This window comes from Lissotriton helveticus, chromosome 4_1 (assembly GCF_964261635.1).
Source record: "Lissotriton helveticus chromosome 4_1, aLisHel1.1, whole genome shotgun sequence".
Taxonomy (NCBI): Eukaryota; Metazoa; Chordata; class Amphibia; order Caudata; family Salamandridae; genus Lissotriton; species Lissotriton helveticus.
The window spans coordinates 2,030,024,917-2,030,051,518 of record NC_136063.1 but is presented as its reverse complement, the minus strand read 5'-3'; the positions used below and the strand labels follow the sequence as shown (position 1 = coordinate 2,030,051,518).

General features: G+C 44.8%; 1 protein-coding gene across 2 annotated transcripts in view; it reads left to right on the top strand.

Annotated features, from left to right (window-relative positions):
- NRK (Nik related kinase) overlaps positions 1-26,602 on the top strand; it is a 1,020,485-nt gene that overhangs the window by 974,737 nt on the left and 19,146 nt on the right. For both annotated transcript variants that reach the window (XM_078688671.1, XM_078688672.1), the window contains one exon: positions 15,336-15,475. In XM_078688671.1, coding sequence (XP_078544797.1) covers positions 15,336-15,475 — 140 coding nt within the window. The remainder of the gene's footprint in view (positions 1-15,335; positions 15,476-26,602) is intronic.

Below are 26,602 nucleotides of genomic sequence, written 5' to 3'. Positions count from 1 at the left end.
GTTTAAATTGTATTGCACAAGAGTGTCAACTTATATGGTGAAAATATATGAGTGTTTGTTTTAATTAGAATAGATGCATATATAAGAGTGGAAAACTAATGTAGAGGTTGTAGAAATGTTAAAATGATGTTGGAGTCACACGTCAGATGAATAAGTGAAAACGAAATGTAATTCTGCAAACCATGAAAATGTGTAGGCCACATGGCATTTCACAGGAAACGAAAGATGCTGCTACACTTTTAGTGACGTGGATTTTAAAGTCATTAGAGTGCAAATGTATTATTAGGCATAGTATTGAAGTATATGTTTTATAGATGTGTTGCATTATAGAAATGTGTGCTAGTTAAAGAATACTTTTTAAATCGAGTTAAATGTTTTCAGAGTGCAGGGACCCGCTTCATGTAAATCAAGTAGGCCTGAACAGATAATGTCGTTTCTTTGATCTGCAATGTGCTCGTTACAGAAGAGGTCGAGAGGCACCAAGCACAAAGTTTTACACATGTTTTATGGCCTATAGATATGGTGGAGTCTGGAATTTGAGGCCCACTGTAGGATGGTCTGAATGCAGGTGCGAGGGGTCCTAATCAGTTGTAATGAATGGAGCTTTGTTCAGCGACGCCTGGCGCAGGCCTGGAGGAGGTTTCAGGAATTTCAGGGGGTACCAGCGAACTGGAGAAGAAGCCTGGGAACCAAGGTCAACTTTAACGAGGGTCCCGAAGAGTATCATCATGGAGTTTTGCCGCTGAAATCGGTACCACGTGAGGGGCGTCCCGAGGGGCGTTCCTATCGGAAATGTGATTTTGTATTAGGGAAAGCGACCCGGGGGGAGGCAGAGCAGATGATTTTGGGAGCCTAAGAAAGCGGTTGGGTAGGCAGATAGGCTGATCACAAGAGACCGATTTACAGAAGAGACTAAGAGAAGTGCGTGATCTTCTTAGGAAGTCACCACGGCTGACACCTTTTTAGGTAAAGATCTTGTTAAGTAGGGATGTCACTTAGCCTAGTGTAGGGACAGACTAAACTTGTATTTTTTCCTTTCTGTAAATGACTCTCAGGTTGCAACTCACAGCGATTCTTGCAACGCTCATGCTCTTTGAAGTAGTTTTGATAATTTCCTTTTGTCGCTTAAGGATATTCAGAGAGTATCTTTTTGTACTAATACCTGTATACCTTTTGAATCTTATTCTGAGATGTTTGTATCTTCAGATACTTTTGACTTTGAATTAAACCTTTTAACCTTTCCCAATGGTAAGTGATTCTTTAGAGTGGTGTAAGTTCTTAATTGACTAACCTAGTAGTAGATTATCTTTTACTCAATGACAGGTACCAACGATTCAGTCGACATGATTTGGGATCTGGTAAGGTAAATAGAGACCAGAACCCCCGCGTTAACAGTTGGTAGCAGTTTAGGATGGTTATCTTCTTGAGGAAGGTAATCTAGATAGGTTAGTTTACCCCAAGGCCCCTAGACATTGAGAGACGAGCAGCGGAAGAATCGTGCGCCGAAGGTGCAGACGGGGCGAGAAAAGCAGCAGTATCGGAGGAGAGTGAGTATAACAAGGGTCATGCGTGAACAGATTGCGGTGTTTGTGTGGTAATTGGATTGTAATGTCTTGCGGAGTTGAATGCCTGTAGAGTGATTGAGAGAAGGTTGTGGGCGTGGGTGATTGAGAGAAGGTTGTGGGCGTACAGTCAAGAAAGGTGATCGCTTTGACAGAAGTAATCATTTTTCAGAGTATGAATGGGATGCACGCATGACCGAGGAGACGAGCTGAAAAAGGAGGGGAACTGCTGCGAAGGGGGACGAGTGACGTCAGAAAGAGCCGCGCTGAGATAGGGTGGCGAGTGAAGAGCCGCGACGCGATAGGACGGTTGGTGTGACGTCGGCAAGAGCCGCGACGCGATTGGGCGGCTGGTGCGACGTCAGGGGGAAGTCGCGATCGGATAGGCCAGTTAGCGAGAACAGCGCGGTGATTGGTAGATTGTCATCAGGAAGTAAACAAACGCGGAGAAAAGAGAAATCATGAAGTGCTTTAAGTGTTTGAAAGGGATTTTTAAAAGAAAAAGAAGTGAACATTATTACGGGGAAGAGGCACCGCCGGAGGGTACACCAGCTCATTATATGGCAGTGAATGTGGGGCTGCATACGATATTATGGATTGGGGCTTGGAATAAGCTTACGGAAGGAAATGAAGAAATGCAGTTCCCTAAGTATGGGACGTTTAAGTTAGAAGTGTTACATCGGTTAAAAGCAACCATGTCCTCGTTGAAACCCCCGCCTAGACCAACCCAGTTTGAGGCCCTTAATGCATGGATTAGGGCGGCGCACGACAGGAATTTGAACAGGCGTCAACAAAGATTGACTCGATCGGTAAGAGCAGTGCGAGATTCTAAATCAGACCCCCCAGGATATAGCGGCATGGATTAGCAAATTTAGCGGCACAAAAATGGAAATTTAGCGGCACAAATATGGAAATTTAGCGGCAATTTTGCGGCATTTTATGTGGCCATTTTTCCTAGAACAAACACAGATATCTTAGTTTTTTTAGTTATTTAACAACATGAAGCTATGTTTATTTGGTTTATTTACAATGTGGTGCGGTGGGTGAAGGCTCACAGCTACGGTAGGTTTCATGTCTGGCTGCCGCTAGCGTTTCCATGAGCATTAAATGACATCACTCGGGTCGGAGGCTAAAGATAGCTCGCCATTCACGAAACGAGAGGCTACGTGTGTGTCTGGCCGTCACGTGTGGATCAATCCCTCCCCCCTCAGTCCCCACCCGTCTCCCACGATGCCCAGAAGTGCAGTCCCTGAGGGAGGTGCAAGTCTGCGGGACAGCAGTCTCCAGCTGATCGAAGTTAGAATAGGCGACAGGTGGCACGTGGTCTCGATGTTGCCCCTCCTTACTTTCTAGGCATTATTGTTTCAGACAGCATTGCGTTCTTTACTGCGGAAAACTGCTCTATTTGGTAGAAAAAACATTTTCCAGTGTTACTTTATAGAACCAACACGCAGGGGCGGCTGGTGACATTTGAAAGTGGTGTGGCGTAAACTAATTTGCATATTGCACCGCAGCGAGCGAGCCCGAACCACCTTGCATCCATCCATACATCATTCATGCATCCACCCATCCATCCACCCACCCATCCTGCATCCATACATCATTCATTCATGCATCCACCCATCCATCCATCATGCATCCACCCATCATGCATGCATCCATCCATACATCATTCATGCATCCACCCATCCACCCACCCATCCTGCATCCATACATTATTCATTCATGCATCCACCCATCCATCCACCCATCCTGCATCCATACATCATTCATTCATGCATCCATCCACCCATCATGCATCCACCCATCATGCATGCATCCATCCATACATCATTCATGCATCGACCCATCCATCCACCCATCCTGCATCCATACATCATTCATTCATGCATCCACCCATCCATCCATCCATCCACCCACCCAGCATCCATACATCATTCATTCATTCACCCACCCATCCATCCACCCACCCATCCTGCATCCATACATCATTCATTCATGCATCCGCCCAGTCTCCACTGCATTTCTATTATATCCAAACGGTGCCTGGATAAGCTTGGGAACATGGCAGCCGAAATGTTTCTTTCTTTTTGAAATAGATCTATTTTTGTCTGTATGTGTGTGCACATTAATTCTAATTTAATAGACAGCATTGAAGCTTTCAAAATAAAATACCTCTCTTAACACAACAGTTGCGCAGCAGCTCATGCCTCGAAATATCTTTGTGGAAGATATGTTGGCAAAACAGCACGTGCCGTTACAACAAGGCAGGTAAAACAACCAAATGATTCAAAACCCTGTGTAGGCAGATGGTTTTGTAGGGCAGCTTAGAATTCAAACTGCTGCAACTTCCAAAACATCACAAGAGGCTGTGGACGCCTGAAGAAAATATCCGGGAACCTAACGTGTGGTTCTTTTTTTGCTCAATTGCTGCTGATCAAGGCTCCGATTTTCAACAGGCTCTTTCTGAGAAAAAAAAAGAGACTGTGAGAGCTGTACACGCATTGTTCTGCTTGATCGCCTTTCACAGCTTGGCCAGGAGGAAGCAGATATTGGACGGCAGCACGGAATGACGTGTGTGCGCGCACAGCCAGTAAATGAAGATTTATGTGTTTTGCTGTCTCCCAGTAGAAACTTTTACAATATCGCGGCCACAAATGTAAATATCGCGGCAATCGCGCTAGTCCCGCGATTTCGCGATTTTTTCGTGAATCGCGAAATCGCGATAAGCTGGAGGGTCTGCTAAATGGGACGAAGAGGCAAAGAGATGGAGGGTACAGGCTATTGAGGTAGAGAAGTTGTATCCAATGAGGGAGGTGGTAGGTGGGAGGAACCTCATGGAAGAGGATGAGGAGAGCGATTCGGAGGACAATGTGATAAACAGATTGTTGATAGACAGACCACCTCCGAGAGTTGGGGAAATTGAAGATAGAGGACTAGCAAGGGAAGATGGGACTGCCATAGAGGGGTTTACACCACTCCCTATATCGGAATGGACACCTATCAAAGGCGAGGAGACACCTCAAAACAACACAATACAGAGTGTAGTGGGAAGGTTTGTGGTACAAAAGACGCCAATCACCGAAAAGGCTGAGTCTTTTGGATTACCGGATGCTCTTCAAGTACCTGTTACCATAGGACCTATAGTGTCGATTTACAATCCAGATCATGGGAGAGGGGAAGAGCAGGCACGGTTAGATAGAGAAAGGATTGAGATGGAAAGGAGGAATAACACGACAAATGCATGGAAGCAATTGCCAGGATCGGTAACGTGGAACACCCCATTCGATACGACTGTCCCAACACAGGACAGGGAGGTCAGAGAGGACCGATGGACCTGAGGGGACCACGGCCGAAATCTTATACAGAATTAAGAGCAGATTTGAGAGAATGGGATGGGCCCACGGTAACTCCGAGTAATAGGTCAAGAACAGAACCTGAGTGGGAAAACCGAGGTAACGGGACTGTATCTCATTGCGGGGCTAGCGAAAGCAGTCAGGGGCGAGAGGGTCAAAGTCAGGAGAATAGAGGAGTTACACGTCCTAGGAATGGGAGGGAACAGCAGGAGCAGAATGGTAGGAGTATGGAGTGTGAGGAGATGTCTCGCCTCGTGCAAAACGAGGGAGACCAAAGAACACAAGAGTACAGAGATAGGTTTAGGTGCACTCATCACGCACCTGGGGAAGAGGTACAACACTGGCAAAGAGGGAACAGTGAAAGATCACGTCATACATCAAGTGATCAGAGGTCACAGATGCAGGGAGAAGAAAGAGGGAGTAACGGAATGCCTTACCATGCATCCCGAGAACCTAGACAGGATGGGGAATGCGGGGCTATGAGGCGCGAAGGAGTGTTTCACCATACACCCCGAGAAGATGGAAAGGCATGGGACCTAGAGAGATGGGAACATGGGAGGACTCCACATAACACACCAGAGCCTAGACGTAGAACTAGGAGCTGGGATGAGAGAGAGGCTGAAGGAGCACCGAGAGCCGAAGTACTGAAAGCAGCTATAAAGGTTAAAAGGCTTGATGTCTCCAGCCTAAAATCCGATCTAGACGAGATTATAGAAGGGACGGTGCCTTTGGAAAGGATTGAGTTGTACGAACAAGATGAACTGCTATTTATAGCAAAGGATATTACTAGAAAGGCCAGAGCAATTCATGAGAAACTGTCTAACCTGGCAGACAGGTACATGGTAGATTTGTCCAGAACAAAGACATTACAGAGTAACCATAGGTTGCAGTACTCAGACCAAGACCTAGACGAGAAGAGAACTACAGGATTAAAAACACACATAAGAGAGTTGATATCGGGAATAAGGGTGTGGAGAGATCTGGACAAATGGGAGGAGAGATGGTCCAAAAGGGGTACAGTTAGACGGAGTGCAAGTGTGATGTCTCCAGAGGGAAGGGTAATGCAGATGGAGGCGTTCCCTTTGCGAGAAATATCGAACGGAAATTATGTACATGTGCCCTGGAGTAGAGGAGATTTAGCTGCATTTACCAACTCATTTCCGAAGTTAAGGGAGAATCCAGTTGAGTGGTATAAGCAGGTAGAGAGGTTTGTAAAGATCTCCAAAGTATTGTGGATTGATTTGAACACCTTGTTTGACATCGTGGTTCCAGGGGATTTGTGGGTAACCTGCAAGATTAGTGTCCAGTGGCCAAATGTAGAACCTGAGAGGAATGCTAGAACTAATGGACCGTCGGACAGTGTCATGGAGAAATATGAAAGAGTAATAGCCTGGCTAAAGGATAAAGTGCCTCCACAAGATATAGATTGGGTAAAAATAGACAGAACAAGACAGGAACCCAAAGAGACAGTTCATGAATTTTATGAAAGATTACTGAAAATATTCAAACAATATAGTGGACTCGATGTAATGGATCCCAAAGACATAGGACAGTTTGTGTCAAAGTTCGTCTTGGGGCTGAGACCAGATATTTGTTTGATGATTCAACAACATTTAATCTGTTGGCAAAACAAACCACTAGATGAGATCCTGCGATATGCAAGATACTGCAGTGACGAAATAGATTCTAAAAAGAAAAATCTAAAGGAGAAGCTGATGGTGGTGCAAATGCAGTCAGCCGGAAAGGGCGGACAACAGAAACAGGGGATGGGACGAAAGTCGAATGGTCAGAACAAGGATAATGAAGAAGGGCAGAGACCTAGAGTAGACTTTGCCACTTTAAAGAAGACGACAAAGTGCCACCAGTGTCACCAGGTGGGACATTGGAGACGCGAGTGTCCCTTTAACCCTGAAAATGGAGAGCTAGAATTAGAAGAGCAAGTTCAAGAGGTTTCAGCTCAAAAGGCGACAGTCCCAGGAAGCAAGGTGGTCAAAGGGGGGACTTCGGCTCCAAGAGCTCAGTTTCCACAGCCACCGAAAATCGCGACAGGGGGAAAGGTCTTTAAACAGATGCCTCTTTTTATTGAGGAAGAAAAGTGTTATTATATTGATCCATTGACAGGACAGCGTGTGAGTAGGGAAGAGGACTGTACCCTCGGGGCAGTCCTAGAGGTGGATCAAAGGGGGCCATTTGTTGAGGCTGAAGTGGCAGGATGTCCTACAACGTTCTTGGTGGATACTGGAGCTACTCGATCAACTCTGAGATCAGTGGTGGTTCCAGATTTACCGATGTCAGGGGAAACAATTCAAGTGGTAGGAGTTGCAAACAAAAGGATGACTAGTCCCTTGACTGAACCAGTATCCGTGAAAATAGGAAACCATATGAATGAACATCAGTTTGTAGTATGTGATTCGAGTCCTGTATGTCTGTTAGGAAGGGATTTGTTATGCAAATTGAACTGCACAATATACTGCACCCCGCAAGGAGTGGAGGTACAGACTACAGACGATGACGCTACCTTCAAGGTAGCCAATTCAAAATCTTGCATAGAACTATATCCTACTCTGACTGTAGAAGATCTTCCCCAGGACCTACGAGATGCTGTGGCTTCGGGGGTATGGGATTTCACAGGCGAGGAAATAGGATTGATCAAGGGGGTAGAACCAGTGAAAATAATGGTAAAGCCAAATGCCGAGTATCCCAGAACGCCTCAATACAAATTGTCCCAGGAAACGATTGCAGGAATAAAACCTGTGATCGAGTCAATGATTCAACAGGGAATACTACAAGAAATTGTGGGAAGTCCTTGTAACTCCCCGATTATGGGTTTGCAGAAACCTAGTGGGAAATTCAGAATAGTTCAGGACCTTCGAAAAATTAACAATATAGTTGTTTCATGTTGTCCAGTGGTACCGAATCCATCAGTGATACTGTTTCAGATACCATGCCAAGCAGAATGGTTCACAGTGATAGATCTTTGCCAGGCCTTCTTTTCAATCCCATTGGATGAAGAAAGCAGGTACCTTTTCGCTTTTAAAATGGAAAATCGCGTCTTAACATGGTGTCGAATCCCACAAGGATTCACAGACAGCCCATCAATCTTCAACCAGTTGTTGAAGAAGAATCTCGAAAATCTAGTACTGCCGCAGAATTCGGTTCTGGTTCAGTACATAGATGACCTACTTGTTGCGTCAGAGACCGAGGAAGCTTGTAAAACAGATTCCATTGCCTTGTTGAACCATTTAGCTGGAAATGGACATAAGGTATCTCCGAGCAAGTTACAGTACTGTTTGACAGAAGTACAGTATTTGGGGCACCGGTTAGAAAAGGGAAAGCGAAAGGTGTCTCCAGATAGGATTGAGGCGATAATGAAGATGAATGCGCCTACGACACAGAGAGAAGTTAGGATGTTCTTAGGAATGGTTGGTTATTGTCGACAGTGGATAGTTAACTTTTCACTGAAAGCAAAGCCCTTACAGAAACTGACGCACAAGGAGGTGAGTGATCCGGTACCATGGGACGATGAATGCCTAGTGGCATTCCTGCAGTTGAGAGACGACTTGTGTCGTGCTCCGGCTCTGGGGATGCCCGATTACGAGAAATCTTTTTCACTTTACTGCTGTGAGAGAGAGGGATGTGCTTTGTCAGTCTTGGCACAGACCCATGGAAATGCCCGTAGACCAGTTGCCTACTTTTCGGCTACATTAGATCCGGTAGCCGCAGCGTTGCCCGGATGTCTCAAATCCGTTGCTGCAACGGGTGTCAGCATTGAGAGGTGTGAGAGTATTGTTATGGGACACCAGTTAGTGGTGTATGTACCACATTCTGTAGAATTGCTAATGACCAGGACGAAGACGCAGCATCTGACTAATAGCAGGCTCACGCGCTACAAGCAAGTTATCCTTGCTGCAGAGAACGTGACCCTCAAAAGATGCTCTGTTTTGAATCCTGCTACATTGATGCCACTACCTACTGTAATAGAAGGCGAAGAATGTGAAGACCACGATTGCCTTGATGTGACTGAACTATGCACGAAGCCCAGACCAGATATTGTGGATGAGCCGTTGTCTGACCCTGATGAGATTTACTTTGTCGATGGCTCATGTTTAAGAGATGATACTGGTCGGTTGAGAGCAGCTTATGCTGTTTGCACCATTACTGGAGTTGTGGAAGCCGCTTGCCTGGAAGGAGTACATTCCGCACAGGTAGCAGAAATCATTGCATTAACTCGTGCCTGTATAGCAGGTAGCGGAAGGAGAGTCACCATATACACTGGCAGCCAATATGGTTTCGGTGTGGTTCACGATTTCGGGCAATTGTGGTCTCAGAGAGGTTACATGACCTCTTCTGGTTCGCCCATTCGAAATGGAGAATTTGTGCGACTGTTGTTGGAAGCATTACAAGGTCCAGCAGCCATTGCTATTGTAAAGTGTGTAGCTCACACTAAGAATACAGATTTTGTGTCACAAGGTAACCGTTATGCAGACGAAGTCGCCCGCTATTGTGCGGAGCAGGACTATTCCTTCACAAAGGTAGAAATAGAAGGGGCGGAAGAGAAGACAGAATTGAGCATGATGTTGGAAACAGTAGACACTTGGGAGGATTTAAGAGTGATGCAGGAGAACGCACCTGAAACAGAGAAAAAGGCATGGGAGATAGCAGGTTGTGTGAGAAGCGAGATGGATTTTTGGATTTCAGCAGATGGGAGGGCAGTGTTACCTGAGGAACTAGCGAATCCAATGGCAAGACAAATACATGGTCCAGTACACCTAGGAAGAGATGCTATGCTGAGAGTGTTTAGGCAGACTTGGTATTGCCCTAAATTTAGGATAGCGGCAGAATCAGTATGCAAGCGATGTGTTACCTGCGAACATTTAAACATAGGGAAAAGAACACCAGTTACACTGAGTCACATTGGGAGGTCTGGGGGGCCTTTCAATAGAATGCAATTGGACTTTATTGAAATGCCAAAAATCAACCGCCTTAGGTATGTTTTGGTGGTTGTATGCATATTTTCCAGATGGGTGGAAGCATACCCTACACGCAGGTGCGATACACTCACAGTAGCCAAACTATTGCTCAGGGAGTTGATACCACGCTTCGGTGTGCCTGCCTCTCTGGAATCGGACAGAGGAACACATTTTAACAGCAAAATTGTGAAGATGTTGTGCTCTGCATTAAAGATCGATCAAAAACTGCATTGTAGTTATCGACCAGAAGCCTCAGGGATCGTGGAACAAGTAAATGGCACCCTGAAGAGTCGACTAGCTAAAGTCTGTTCATCCACATCTTTGAGTTGGCCAGATGCTCTTCCTTTAGTACTCATGAGCATGCGTAGCACACCTGACAGGAGGACAGGTCTCTCTCCACACGAGGTTCTGATGGGGAGGGCCATGAGACTTCCCACTGTTCCAACTGCTGCCTTATTGAACATTACAGATGATCTGATCTTGGATTACTGTAAGGGACTGTCTGACGCCATCCATTCTGTGTCCCTTCAGGTGCAGGCGGCTGAAGTTCCATCATCAAGGAACCTGTGTCATGATCTGTGCCCAGGGGACTGGGTGCTGGTCAAGAAGCACGTCCGGAAGAACTGCCTAGATGTACGTTGGCGTGGGCCCTTTCAGGTAATCCTGATCACGAATACCGCGGTGAAGTGCGCAGGGCTGCCAAATTGGATCCATGCATCCCATACTCGGAGAGTTTCAGCACCTCTAGAAGAAACAGCTCCTCTCCCAGACGAAAGTCCAGTCGTGGAAGAAGAATCCCAAGAGGGGACCAGATCAGCTGTGGGGGTGTCGGAAGGAGTTGGGAACGCATCTGATCCTGAAGAGGAAGGAAGGCAGGACGGCAGTGAGACCGAAGACGCAACTGAAGGAGAGAGCTGCAGTGAATACGACTCAGACACAGATCAGTACCAGAGTGATCAAGAACCGAGTGTGAGGACGAGAAATAGGAGAACAAGGCGTGGAGCAGCCACCTGGCCGGAAAGAAGGAGGAAGCTAAGCTTAAGGTCAGCTCGGGAAGAAACGCTTGCTCCTATATCTGAAGACTCGGATCCGGAAGAAGATACCCAGGATCAAGTCCAGGAAGGTCCAAGAAGATCAAGGAGGGTGCGAGTACCTAACAGAAGATACTCTACTCCTGATTGGACCTAACTCGTCGCAGATGTCCGTGGGTCACAGAACCGGGAGGGTCAGGGAAGTGAGCCTGATCAGAATTGAACCAATTATCACAGTGCAATTAAGGTTCCTGCTACCAGGAGTGGAGGCCGAAAGATTGCTGACACTCAACATCGTCTATCCTCCTCTCCTGAGCGGAATCAGAAAATTGATTTTAGAGACAGTTGATTTTCCGGTTTGTTGTACACAATATCCAATATTGGAGGGAACTCTTCTTCGTTTGGAAATGCTTGAACGAGTAGTGGAAGTTCTTGGAACACTCATTGTCTTGGATTAATACCTTGTTGCGGATGTCTTCAAAGGGGCGCAGAACGGGGAAGGTGAAGAAAGTGATCTTGGTCAGAACGGACCCCTTTGTAACGGTGGATGTAGAGTTGATAGTACCAGGAGTGAAGATTGAAAAAACATTAACTCTTAATTTCGTTTGTCCTCTTGTCCTGAGTGAAATAAGAAGAATAATCCTAGAGACAGTCGAATTTCCATGTTGTTGTACGAACTGCCCAATACTTGAGGGAATCCTTCTTCGTATGGACATTTATGAGGATGTGGTGGCACTTCTTGGAAAACGTATAGCTTCAGATTGATAAAAGACTTTTGAAAAGAACTTTGTAAATATTGTTGCAAGATAACCTAGCGCCGAGTGGAAGAAGAAAATGGTAGGGACTTCCTTTTAGCGGACGGAGAAGGGCTAGGGTTGTCTATTTCTACAGGACTCTAATGTTGTTTGCGGAGTAAACTGTCAGCTTCCAGGTGTTCAAAAGAGAAACGCTGCTCGAAAGAGAGACTTTGTTCGGAGAGAAGGAGAAACTGGTGCTAGAAGAACACCCAAAACTACACTGTTTGAAAACATGGAGGCCGGCAACCCGAACCGCAGGGCAAAATGTATAGTTGGCACACTTTTAGGGGTAGTGATTTCTCTTATAGTTTTAGTAGTTACTGTATCATATATAGTGGGACATGAAAATGAAACAAAGACAAGATTAGAAACAAAGAAAGCATCAACACAAAAGCCTATCACTGTTGCTGAGGTAAAAGGAGAAAACACTGAGAAAGAAAAGGCTTTGTTAGATGCTGAGATCAAAAGATTACATGTTGACGAATCAAAGGGGAACTTTAGGTCAAATGCTTATGCCAAGTTGCTTTACGAATACATTGATGTCATGGAGGCGAAGAATTGCTACGTTTGTATGCAATTACCAGCTTCGGTGGATGAGGGTATCAGATACCATCATCTTCCATTGACATATGGAATCACATGTAGTTTGTTGTTAAGCATATTCTATGGACGAGATGGGTTCGAGTATTATTTCTCGAATTTTGACTCGACATTGCCAGAGGTCCCAAATTACAAGCATCTGAACAAGTGGGACTATTACAAGAGCGAAGACAGATTACAGAAATGGTTCATTCCATGGAAAACGTTAGATACTTCACATGCCCGAAGAAATAATCTGACTTGTCAAGTGTCAGAAATTCAGAAAAAGTTTATAGGGCAGGTGGATACTAGATACAGGAGGCAGAAGATTCTAAAGGCTTCAGGACAATGGGAAACAGATTGGACCAAGGAAGAAAGGATACAGCAAAGAAAGGGTAGCTTTGGTCCAATTGCTTTAGACAAAGAGAAACGGGGGAAACTGTGCATTCACAGGAGTTACTCCTATTATGAGAATCTGTATGTAGGTCAAGTCAGTTGTGAACATGCTTTCCAATTGGAGTACTACTCCAAAGATTTTTTGAAAGAGATGCAAGCAATTCCAAATGTATATTTTGTATGTGGAAGAAATGCATATGTGAAGCTACCAGATAATTGGTACGGATCATGCTATCTAGCAATTGTCTTCCCCAAAATATATCATGTTGAGAATTTAGAAACGACAAAGAGAGGAATACCAACAAGAGGGAAGAGAGGGCTAGGTGCTGAAGAGGTAATTGGGGATGTATTTGGTGCTGCATTCCCTATCTTGGGATTGATACTGAATGACATCAAAATTAGAAGATTGGCTACAGTCGTAGATAGGTTATCTGCCAGTACTGCTAGATCTTTAATGCTGGTGGAGGGAGAGATGCAATCGATAAGAGCAATGGTTCTTCAGAACCGACTTGCTTTAGATGTTCTGTTAGCCAAAGAGGGCGGAGTCTGTAAGGCCTTGAAGGTCCAGGAATGTTGCACTTACATTCCAGACAATTCAAAACCTCTAGAGAAGTACATACGAAACATTACTGCAATTCACCACGAAATTGAGGATCTGACAAAGGTAAATGTGTGGGAAAAAGTAGGTCATGGAATGGGTAAAGTTGGAGGTTGGTTTGCCAACCTAGGAAAGGGTATCGTTTGGTACATATTGAAACCCATCATCATAATTGTGATTTGTGTAATCACTTTGTGGGGATTGGTGCGATTGTATCAATGGTATAGAGCAAACAGGTTGCAGAGATCTATGAGAGAACAGGAGAAAAGATTAACGGCGATGCAAGATACACAATATAAGAGTCTGAAGGCATTGGAGACAATGAAAAGAAGTGGTACTGCCATGACTTCACTTTGAAGGGTCCTACATTTTAGAGATGGTGTTTTGATGGTGATGACTCCTGAAAGTCATCAAAGGGGGGACTGAGAGAGCACAAATCTGAAAAATGTATAAGTACACCGTATTTACAAGCACGTAGTGTTAGTTTAAATTGTATTGCACAAGAGTGTCAACTTATATGGTGAAAATATATGAGTGTTTGTTTTAATTAGAATAGATGCATATATAAGAGTGGAAAACTAATGTAGAGGTTGTAGAAATGTTAAAATGATGTTGGAGTCACACGTCAGATGAATAAGTGAAAACGAAATGTAATTCTGCAAACCATGAAAATGTGTAGGCCACATGGCATTTCACAGGAAACGAAAGATGGTGCTACACTTTTAGTGACGTGGATTTTAAAGTCATTAGAGTGCAAATGTATTATTAGGCATAGTATTGAAGTATATGTTTTATAGATGTGTTGCATTATAGAAATGTGTGCTAGTTAAAGAATACTGTTTAAATCGAGTTAAATGTTTTCAGAGTGCAGGGACCCGCTTCATGTAAATCAAGTAGGCCTGAACAGATAATGTTGTTTCTTTGATCTGCAATGTGCTCGTTACAGAAGAGGTCGAGAGGCACCAAGCACAAAGTTTTACACATGTTTTATGGCCTATAGATATGGTGGAGTCTGGAATTTGAGGCCCACTGTAGGATGGTCTGAATGCAGGTGCGAGGGGTCCTAATCAGTTGTAATGAATGGAGCTTTGTTCAGCGACGCCTGGCGCAGGCCTGGAGGAGGTTTCAGGAATTTCAGGGGGTACCAGCGAACTGGAGAAGAAGCCTGGGAACCAAGGTCAACTTTAACGAGGGTCCCGAAGAGTATCATCATGGAGTTTTGCCGCTGAAATCGGTACCACGTGAGGGGCGTCCCGAGGGGCGTTCCTATCGGAAATGTGATTTTGTATTAGGGAAAGCGACCCGGGGGGGAGGCAGAGCAGACGATTTTGGGAGCCTAAGAAAGCGGTTGGGTAGGCAGATAGGCTGATCACAAGAGACCGATTTACAGAAGAGACTAAGAGAAGTGCGTGATCTTCTTAGGAAGTCACCACGGCTGACACCTTTTTAGGTAAAGATCTTGTTAAGTAGGGATGTCACTTAGCCTAGTGTAGGGACAGACTAAACTTGTATTTTTTCCTTTCTGTAAATGACTCTCAGGTTGCAACTCACAGCGATTCTTGCAACGCTCATGCTCTTTGAAGTAGTTTTGATAATTTCCTTTTGTCGCTTAAGGATATTCAGAGAGTATCTTTTTGTACTAATACCTGTATACCTTTTGAATCTTATTCTGAGATGTTTGTATCTTCAGATACTTTTGACTTTGAATTAAACCTTTTAACCTTTCCCAATGGTAAGTGATTCTTTAGAGTGGTGTAAGTTCTTAATTGACTAACCTAGTAGTAGATTATCTTTTACTCAATGACAGGTACCAACGATTCAGTCGACATGATTTGGGATCTGGTAAGGTAAATAGAGACCAGAAACCCCGCGTTAACAGTAGCTGTTCTTCCTGTCGCTTCTGTGATGTCATCCTTAAGAACCAATTGAACTTTTTCTACAGCAGTCCCTTAATATGCACAGCTTATAAACGTAGTCCGGAAGCCTAAAGTCTGTTACACTCACAGAAAGATTGTACCTAATCTGAGAATGCCTGTGTTTTTTCAGCCTATCTGCAGTCTAACCAGGTCATGGGCTGGGGAGAGAAAGCCATTGAACTGCGCTCTGGAGAAACAGGAAACTTAGAAGGTGTGTTCATGCACAAGAAAGCACAGAAGCTGAAATTCCTCTGCGAAAGAAATGACAAGGTTAGCGTTTTTACAGTTTCATACTGAATGATTTTAAGCGACTCCTTTGTTGTTTGCACTTTTCCTCTCAAGCAGCCTAACAACAATTTAAACAATATTTCTTCTGAAGCAAAAGGTGAAACCAGTTCCACCAATTTGAAATCAGATGGGGGTGGGGCATGCAAACTTTGTTACGTGCAGAAATTAACCTAATTTTGTGGAAAAGATGGCATGAGGTGGTTTTCTCAAAGGTCAGCACGTTTATATAATTTGCTTCACTAAGCAGTGCAGCTCGCATGCCTGGGCCCTGGTGAATGCAAGTTGTGGCAATAAAATACAGTGATTTTCAGGGATCAGTGGGCCCCGGTATAACTACACCTACTGCACCAACGGTAGCTACGCCCCTGGCTTCCTTTCCCAAGTCAGGCATGTATGCCAGGACATGCAGTTCTATGATGCAAGCTGACAATTGCAACCTCAGCTGCAGCTTGAAGAATGCACGCTGCCGGTCCTCCCACCGACCCTAGACCGACTCAATGCGCCTCACTGGGACCCTAACCCCACTGCCAAAGCAGTAGAGACGTCCATCACGCGGTCTAAAAATTTAGTCCACTGCTGGTGCATTTTTGGCAACAGAAAGTGCAGGTGGGAGTTCCCTTGCATGTGGCCCAACCCCTTATAGATCAGTTAAGCCTTATGCAGAATAATGGCCTCTCTTGTGAAAGGAGCGACGTCTGCTACAAAAGGGCCCGGTCCTGACCTATGTGGCTGTTTTGCAGAAGGTGAGATTCATTTAAAAGATGTTTTTTGTGACTGAAACAGCTCTATACACTATGGGACAAGTTAACAACATGTTTAGTAGGTACACCTTTTTTTTTTCCTAAACAAAAATCCAAACTTGGGTCGCAAACACTAGTACGCTTTGCTCATGTTTACTCTTTCTTCCTCGAGGCAGATCTGTCATTAGTGCAGCAGGTGCAGTGATGTCAGGACCATGGGGTAGGAAGATCCCATTGCGCTCCGACTATGGCTGTTTATCACTACCCAGGCAGGCAGAGGATGGCCAATTATCCTTGACTGTATTAGGGTAAAAAAAAAACAACAGCAAAAACAATGTGATAGATGGAATGCTTGAATTAATCTCAGCCACTGGCAATTACTCGGGCCGCATTCTAGTCCATTGTTTTTTTTTCACCCACCATGCCACACTAGACAAAGGCCCACCATATGCAAATCAGTACATACCCTGCTCCTCATAAGAACAGCCTGAACCAAACTACCAGGCACTGCCCCCTCCAGAAGAGACGACAAGCAACCCCAGATCGGTTTCGGGCCACCCAAGGCTCATCATTGAGGTATGCTTGAGTCCTATTGCACAGTGAACATGGGGCTCTCATCTGGACATACCCGTCATATGTAACTGCAACAATAACATGGTGAAGGATGGAATACTTAAATTAATCTCAGCCCCAGGCAATCTCTCAGGCCACATTCCAGTCCATAATTTTTCACCCACCATGCCACTTCAGAGAAATGACCGCCTTAAGCAAATCAGTACTGACCCTGCTCCTCATGGGAACAGTCTTTCCTGAACTGCCAGGCAAGTCTCCCCTCCAGCAGGGACCACAAGAAACCCGGGACCGGTACACCCAACTGAAGAGTCCTAATCAGACCAGAGCTGGTCTTCATTTGCCTGCAAGCATTCCTCCCTTCACCTTTTGTGGGTTTGATGTAACACCCTAAGTGGCCAAGGCTATCCCTAGACATGGGTCCCTTGTTCACTGTGCAAATGGAGCCAAGATACACTCGCCTGAAGTGGCTTCATTAGGTCAAAGTAGCTCTTTGTTAGATTGTGTTCTGGTTCAGGGAGGACCTGGCTTGGCAGTGTGGGCTTGACTGTCCCTTTTGGAGTAGGACTAAGACTTATTTGCATATGACTGGGTCTAATCTGAGGTGGCATGGTTGGCAGAAGAATAATGGGTAGGAACACTTTCCCGAGTGATTGAACCTATTATATGCATTCATCCCATGACCTTTTGTGTGTTTGATGTAACGCTTTAAGTGGACATGGTTTTGCCCAGACATGGATCCCTTGCTCACTGTGCCACTGGAGCCATGCTACACACACTTAAAAAGGCCCAGTCAGTCTGAAGGCAGTTTGGGGTACTTGTGTTCCCGTTCAGGGTGGAGGATGTTGCTTGGCAGTTCGAGCCCCATTGCTCCTCTTGGAGCAGGACCAAGACTGATTTGCATATGGCTGAGGCTAATCTGAGGTGGCATTGTGGACAAAAGAATGATGGAATGAATGCTACCCTAAGCAAATGGCAGTGGTTGGACCTATTGCATTCCGTGCTGCACCACTCCGGTTGTTCTTTCCTCCTGTTCCAGCCCGGGGCCCCATTTTGATCAGGTGGGCTGGCATAGCGCAAATTCGAGAGCCTGTTATGCTTTGCAGTGTATAAAGTCAATTCATGTAAATCGATATTTCTCAAAGTTAGGGCTTGATTTTCAGGACAGTATAGCTCTAAAATAGTGAGAAGGTTTTGCCTCTTTCAGTTTCTGAGCTGTGATGGCAAAAATACTGCTATAACTCAGAGAAATATGGGGTTAAATGAATTCACTTTAAACACGGCAGGTGCCTAAAAATAAATGCTCAGTCCGTGCTGAGACTGGGTAGACCATCTGATACGGCCCTTGAAGTACGCTATGCACAAAACTAGAGCAGATGGAAAGAAATGTCTTTTAAAGTATTTCTCAACAGAAAAATACTTTAAACACTTTTGCTGTGTACTTTTGTGAGTGCAAGAGTAGATATAACTTTTTTAACAAGGCCCATGCTCATAAGTAGTTCACTGGTTGGGACTTACAGCTGTGCCTTTATTCGCAATGCTATTTATGTGTAATTTACAAACAGGTCCAGCATTATTTCTATGCAGGCATCATGTAGTCTGTGGTGCAGATAGAACTGTTTGGCAGTCACATGCAGGCCACCAGTCAGGGGAACATTTTACCTTGAGCGCAATATATAACTGAAAGGAATATTCTTTGTCTGTTGACCCTTCTAGTGTTCCCTGTTTCAGATGTGATGATAACCAGGGGCCAGATGTACGGCGCTTTATAGCGTGTGCCAACTGGTCTACAAATAGTATTTTGAGACTCGCAAATAAATTGCGACTTGCAAAATACTGTTTTGGGACTTGCTATTAGGAAGGGGTGTTCCTTTCCTAATAGCGACCGCAAAGCTATGTACCAATGTTTTGCAACTGCAATTGTGGTTGCAAAACACTCGCAAATTACCACTTACTTCAAGTAGGTAGTAATGCATTCGCAAATGGGAACGGATCCCCCGGGGACCCCTTCCCCTTTGCAAATGCACGCAATATTATTACTTAAGGGCAGGCAGTTGTCTCAGGGTCCTCTGCCTGCCCTTAAAAAATTAAATTAAAACGTTTCATTTAAAAAAAAAAAAGGTATCCTGTTTACCTTTACGGAAAACGGGCTGCTTTTAAAAAAACTGCTTTATTTAAAAGCTGTCCCAGAGATGGTGGTCTGCTGAGCCCAGCAGATCACCATCCCTGGAAGGGCCTGTCATTCCCAATGGGCCCGCAAATTGCGAGAGGCTCATCAATATTCATGAGCCTCGCAATTTGCGACCCCATTGGGAATCGCAAACAGTGTTGTACATGCCAAATAGCGCCTTGTAAATTGTGAGTCACAAATGCAGGTCGTACATCTGGTGTTTTGTGATAAATGTTATTAATATTGTTAATTCTGTTGAGTAGATGAAGTCTCACTGAGTTAATTCATAACATATGGCCTATTAAGAGTCTGGATCTGTGCCCCGCGGCCAAGAAGAATGACACAGTGAGAGTGCTATGTCTCTTTGGACTCAGAAGAGAAGCTGTCCCAGCTTCCCACATTGACTCCAAGATAAAGTGTAGATCAGTGTTAGAACACGTCCTCCAAAAGCCAGTCATTGCAAAATATGTCTATTGTAGGAAATTGGGTTAAAGCACTTGACTCTCTCAGGGCAGCGAAATTTCCTCAGGGGAGGTAGTGTAGGCTAGCAATCACCCTTTGCTGGTACGCAATCATAACCCTTAATACAAGATTGTCCAGTCAGTGCTTTTTCTTTTTTTAAAGGGGGGGTGTAAGGGAGCCAGCCTCCATGCACCTTGACGAAAACCCACTGGTCCTAGGGTTGACTCTGGCAGAGTCCTTATTCCTTTAGGGCATCAGGGGGTTTGTGCTTCTAGATTTCCATGGAGTTAAACAACCGGTACACCCCATTCATTAAAACGCAGGCTTTTACCCTGCATGCCATTGCAACAAAAAATGGCTTGAGAGACTGGAGTTCGAATATTATCCTATTCCAACATCCAGCGCACCCCAACAGCAAGTTAGAGTTAAAAATGGTGTTGCAATGGAATGCGGGGTAAAAGCATGCGTTGTAACGTCATACAGCCTTCCATGGATGTTGTCGCCATCCAGTTCCAGTAAAAAGCACAGCAAAAAGCAGCCTCTTTCCCTTGTGCAAGACGTTTTAAAAGGGTTGCAAAGTTCTAGAAGCCATGCACCCCTGGCCAATCCTAGCGTGCCACATCACCTCTTCACCCCTTTCCCAACCCTCCTGCACAGTTTACTGGGACAATTCAAGATGATGCTGTCCAGAAGTCACTTGTCATATCTCTGGGAGGTTCAGCTCAGCCCCTCGGTGACATCACTACCAGAGCCATTACCACCAAAACCTCAAAGATGACCCACCCTCCTGTGTTGGCTCCAGTTGCTTGGATTCCTCCTTTGTCCAGTGGGCCTGGGCTATCACAGGCCTGGTACAGTGTGACAGTTAATTAACAGATAATGCAGATTTTCTTCCCCACCACTTCCTGCTCAGGAGCTGAGGGAAGCACTGTTAATTACTCCTTTTGTAGGGGAATGCCTTTGTTGTCTCTGCTGGGGAGCAGAGTAATTAACTGGGCCCGCATAGGTGAAAAAAGTCCTGGGCTCTGTTTCTGAGCTGAGTCAGTGGAATATGAAAATTCTGGATGACCCATGAAGTGTACATGTATGAACTTGAGACCTTGGTATTTGAATTGGGCGCACACTTTCCACCCCAGTTTCATACCTCCTGGGACTTCCAAGGCCTAAAGAAAGTGAAATGCACTCTAAGGCAGATTTCCCCCATGTGTATAATAAATTGTCATTGCAGACAAATAGTAAACCATAATGAATTTACCTATGAGTACTTACTAATATTACAAGGCCTACCCCAGGTCAATATCTAACCCTGCAGAGTCCTTGCTGCACCAGGCTACCTGTGTGCAGTTACCAGGCTGCGCACAACAATAGTCTCACCTGTGCAGCCCACACATGTGTGCACAGGCGTGTGCACATGTGTTCACATGTAACCAGCCACTTGTCATTCACCCTTGCTGTGTTATAGCAGCCTTATCTTACAACGTGAACACTGACGCAGTAACCACTCGCAGTCGTTTACCGTGTGATGAATGTGGGTGATACACAAGTGGTGAGACTCGCCCATAGTAAAAGTTCCAAAACCCTGAAATCAAAAAAAAATCCATGTGTATTAAATAGGCAGAATGTACTTAGCAACATCTACATAAAATAACAATCTAAAACCCCCTTTGCTTTTTATGTAATACATGAATTTATATTACTTGTACCTCTAAAAGGGGATTTTTGCAAAAATGTAATCTACTTACAAGTTATTGTTTCATATTTCAGGAGCCATCTCTAGTCACTTTTATGTGGTACATGAAAACCTAAAGCATAACCTTTTTTAACTTCTGTCACATAACTAGTGGAACAGAGGAAAAGAGAAGGAAAAAAACTCAAATATAGTTTTTTTGCTGTATGGTACCATGTAGACACCATAAAGAATGCACACCACATGCTGCGTAAAGTCATTATTATGCAGCTCATTATTTTGTTGCTCTAGGATTCTAACGTTCAAATTGAACTTGTGAGGACATTCTCAATTGAGCAGTAGAGGGATTTCCTAAATCGCCAGGATAACCGAGTGTATCTAGCGATGTTTTATGTTATGATGAGAATATATGCAGAATACTGAGCAGTGCAATAACACAGCATCATACCTCTCCCTTTCTATGCATCACCACCTGGGGTTTTCACCAGTAGATCAGGGAACAAGAAGAAGATGCCACAATGAGCTACAGTGCCTTTTCACTTGGCAGATCATGGAAGTTGGATCACTTTGAATGGTACAAAACAGTACAAGGCACATCTGTGATTGATCTAGTTAGGTCTTCAACCTTAATCCCTATTGTTAGAACTGGGGGTCTCTAGTTGGCAGAGGTAGGTACCACTGTCCAAATAGGGACCCTTGCTTCTAGTCAGGGTAAGGAGGATACACTCTTTAGATAACCCCTGCTCACCCCCTTAATAACTTGGCAAGAGCAGTTAGGCTTATCAAAGGCAATATGTAAAGTATTTGTACCAACACTCACAGTAACACAGTGAAACACCACAAACTGACTCCACAACAGTTTAGAAAAATAAAGGTATTTTAATCTAAACTACACGAGACCAAAACAAAAACAATCCAACATACACAGTTCAAGAATATGGTTTCAAATGAGTTCTTAAGGTTGCGTTAAAATAATCCACAGTTGTGACAAAAGTTCCAAGTGAAAGCTGTAGCGTTGAAAAGCAAGCGATGCGTCACTCCTGAGACCCTGGGGAGGCGATGCGACAACTCCGCTGGATGTAGCGGGCATGTTGCAGTGACTCCGGTCTGTATGGGGAGGGATGCGATACCTTGCATGGATTCCGGTTCACAGGTTTCGGTGGAAGCGGCTCGCAAAAGGTACGATGCGACGATATTCGGGGCCGCGACGATCTCCGGTGCGGTGACGATGTGCGGCTCAGCGACAATCTTTTACTCATGCGGCCCCTCAATGCTATGGCTCTGCGACGATTCTCGCAGCGACGTGATGCGGTCCGCAAGCAAGCGGTGCAACGATCTCACCCAGTGACGACAGGCTCTGAGACGATACTCGCAGCAATGGTAGACTTCCCGCACCGGACTGGTGCGTCCGGCAAACGAAGGATATGATGACTCTGGCAGCGGCAACAGGCGCTGTGACGATCTCGACCCTCACGGCGGCGGGAATTTCCTCGCACTGACAGGGATGCGCTCCGCAAGCGAGCAATGCGATACACTATGCAGAAAGTTCTTCAAAATCTTGGTTTCCAGCTTCCCAACACAGGTACAACTTCCAGAGGCACCACAACTGGCCCAAGCACTCTAGGAAGGACATAACTCTCTCAGCAGAGTTCAGGGAAGCAGGGGGTGAAGTCCTTTTGTTCATGGGACTTCTTAACAGGAAGCCAGCTCTTCTCGGGCCCTTGGACATCCCTTCAAGCAAGGGGACACAGCACAAAGCAAAGTCCTTCCCCTCTTCTTGGCAGCAAAGCAACTGCAGGTCAGTCCAGCAAAGCAACAGCAGGACAGTCTTCCTTCTTCAGTCTTCCAGCTTTCTCCTTGGCAGAGGTTCCTTCTTGATTCCAGGATGATCTAATTTTCTGTAGTCAGGGGTCCTGTACTTATACCCCCAAAAGTCTTTGTCCCCTTTGTGCAGGAGGGCTCTGAGCCCAGTCTGAACCAGTTCTGGGTGTTCCTTGAGCACTTTGTTTTCCTGGCCTCTCCTTTCCTTTCAGAGAGAAGGGCAGTCTTAACCTTGCGCCCATTGGGAACAGTCCAGCCCGAATTGCCAGGCCAGGAAACAAGCATCCTAGGACCGGTTTCAGACTTTCAGCCCTCATCAACCACAATAGCTTGATTCCAGTGGCATGGAGAGCACAGGATGGAGTTAGTTGCATAGGAGTTTCGTACAACTGTCAATATAGTGATATGAGTCTTTGACTGATATTAATGATTACCCTTGACTATGTCGTGCTTCATCATATACTACTCTGGTTTCCTGTAAATCAGAGATCATTGTGGATCATATCTGTACGTTAGTTACCTGACCCACTAGGGGTGACAAATGCAAAAGGAGCAATTGATGGACAGAATGCAGAAACATGTCATACATTCACCCCAGTACAGAGGTCTGGGCCTAATTCCATCATTTTTCTGCTTACCATGCCATTCCAGTTTGGACCCAACCATATGCAAATCAGTCTTGACCCTGCGCTCAATGGGAACAGTTCAGCCCGAACTGCCAGGCTTGGTCAACCCTGGACTGGAAAAAAGCATCCTAGGACCGGTTTCGGGCATTCAGCCCTCATCTGAACACATATGTCAGAATATGGAAGAATATATATCCAGGAATGCTCATCAAGGACTCAAGAAACAATTAACCTGAATGTCTGAAATCTGGCAATAACAAATATATGTGTTTTTTTAGGAACCATAGTCTCCACAACTATGTAATGTTAAAGCATATCACCAAATTGTGGCCAAATGACTGTTTGTGGTGTACTTTTTATTTAACGATATATATCAAATACCTGACTATATAAAGATAATAAAAACTATACATTTTCTTATTTTCAGCATCCTTGGCAATCCAGGGATACAAGCCAGACTTCCTTTGCCATGACTGTCTAGCCAGGAGACTACGCTGAACATGAGAATGTGATTTTTGTCAGATTCCAGCATTTTTTCCCAAAACACAGTAATTGCCTCCGGTCTCTCTTAAGCAAGAACATATCTCTGCCAAAACCAGACCCACATCTTTATTTACCTGGGTCTCTTGAGCAAGGGGGTACTAGACATGTATGGGGTATAGAGTTTCTGTTTGTTCAAAGTGCCCACAGGCAATTATTTGGGTGCAGTGAACTCGGAAAATTTAGAAAGTAGCTGAAAGTGAAATGCTGGCTTTGAGTAACTTAGCTCATCCCAGGACTGTACAGAAAATGAAAGGAATCTGGTTTTAATATGGAAAGGGTGTAGCCCTCTTAACTACATAAACACAACCGGGTTAGTCTAAAGCAGGCTGTCTGAGAGAATATTGGTGTCATAAATATTGTGTGGACAGAATATTGCATCACAAATACCGAGAAGTTAAGCCTCAAAAAGCTAAGCATAGATTTACTATCCTTAACTCCACATCTACATGCCTTGAAGATTTATATCATCATCTAGGCATATAGATGTGGAGTTAAAGGTAGTAAAACTATGCTTACCAGTAGACACCTACTGTCACAATATTTTTGCCCTTGACATTCGTGACGTGATATTTTGACTCCACATGATATATTTTCTACAATATTATGTCCAAAGACCCTAAAGTACAGTTCCTGTAGAAAGTCTACTCATCCCCTACTAGCTACTGCACAAACTGCTGTCAGTTCCCTACAGAAATGCATGTTAAGGTCATGCATTACAAGCAATTTTAAATTCAACAAAATAGCCCAATACAATTACCAAACCAAATGAAAAGTTGACAAATTCATCAAACCCATATAAGAGGATCCAGTGACATGGATTTGTAAAACTTTAAGGCTAAATGCAACTAGGTCATGTACAAACAGGATTGCCACGGTGTTGGAACTAGCCCTTTTTGCAGGGTTATCCCCAAAGATTTTGCCTTCTTTCTCCTATTTTTCTGACTTTTTTTTGTTGGCTTTAGGAGTATGGGCACATTACCACTGCTAACCAGTACCAAAGTGCATACGCTCTCCATCTACATTTTATTGGTGATTGGTTTATCCATGATTGGCAAATGTGATTCACTAGTAAGTCACTAGTAAAATGCACCAGGAATGCCCAGGGCCTGTAAATCCAATGCTACGAATGGGCCTGCAGCACTGATTGTGCCAACCACCTGAGTAGCCCTGCAAACATGTCCACTGCAGTGTCTGTGAGTGCAGTTTTAAACCATCATTTCGACCTGGCAAGTGCACCTACTTGTCACCTCTATGGTAGGCCCAGGGCAGCCCCATGGGTAGAGTGCAATGTATTTAAAAGGTAGGATATGTCCTGCTGTGTTTTACATGTCCTAATAGTGAAGTACTGCTAATCTTGTTTTTCACTATTGAAAGGTCTATCCCTTGCTTTGAAATATCTTTTAAAGAGTTATTTCATAATGGGAGCAGATAGAGATTTGGTGTTTCGGCTCTCTGAACTCACAATTTAAAAATACATCTTTTGGTGAAGTTGGTTTTTAAATTGCATGTTTGAAAATGCCACTTTTAGAAAGTGGACATTTTCTTGCTTAACCATTCTGTGCCTCTGCCTGTCTGTAGAATCCACGTCTGGGTTTGGTTAACAGTCAGGCTCTTGTGCATTCACTATAGAGAGCCACACAAGGGGAGCTGAGCTTTCCTTGCATATGCTGATGGGCCATCACCAAGCAGATGGGCCTTACTGAGCTATAGTGTTGGTAATCCTGGGAGTGAAAAGACCGGACTTTCCTTTTTGTATCTCGCTTCCAAGGTTCTCCAAGTGCTTGTGCATGCTTGCCTCCTGCTAAAAAGTCTCAGGGCCATCAAAGACTTCACCTACCAGTGCCTGGGCTCTTTTGCTGAAAGCCCTGACTTGTCAAGTAGTGCCAAATCCAGTTCCAGGGCCTTTGGAAATTGAATGTGGTGACTTGAAGAGAAAATCCATGCATCAACTCTCAGTGCCCGTTTTTCCGACGCAGCACCTCCATGTGGTTGAAGAATCGATGCAGCACCTATAGTGCAGACGAAGAAACTATGCATCACCTGCTCCGTGGATGAAAGATCACTGCATCTTGAGTCCTGAGCACTGTGTCACCAACGTCCATGGCAGCCTCTCCGACTCCAGGGCAGTCCTTGCACCATGCCTGAAAAATCGGCACACATTCATGCACCGCGGCCGAAGAATGGAAGAGTGCATGTTTCGCCACCGCCGCATTGACACAGCGCATCTGGATTTTCAGTGCACTGTCCCTCGACGCCATCTCTTCATCAATGATGGGTCATAGGAACTGAGGCCGCATGTCCGTAGATCAACACATCATGCCCCCTTGCAGTAAGGAATCGACACAACACTTCCCCTGCCTAGCAGTAAGGAACTGACGCTTCACCTCCCCTGGCATTAAGGAATCGACTTCGATTTTGATTTTGACGCATCTAAGGTACTTTGTGCTAAAACAACTGCATCTATAGATTTCTACGGACTAAACTTACTTA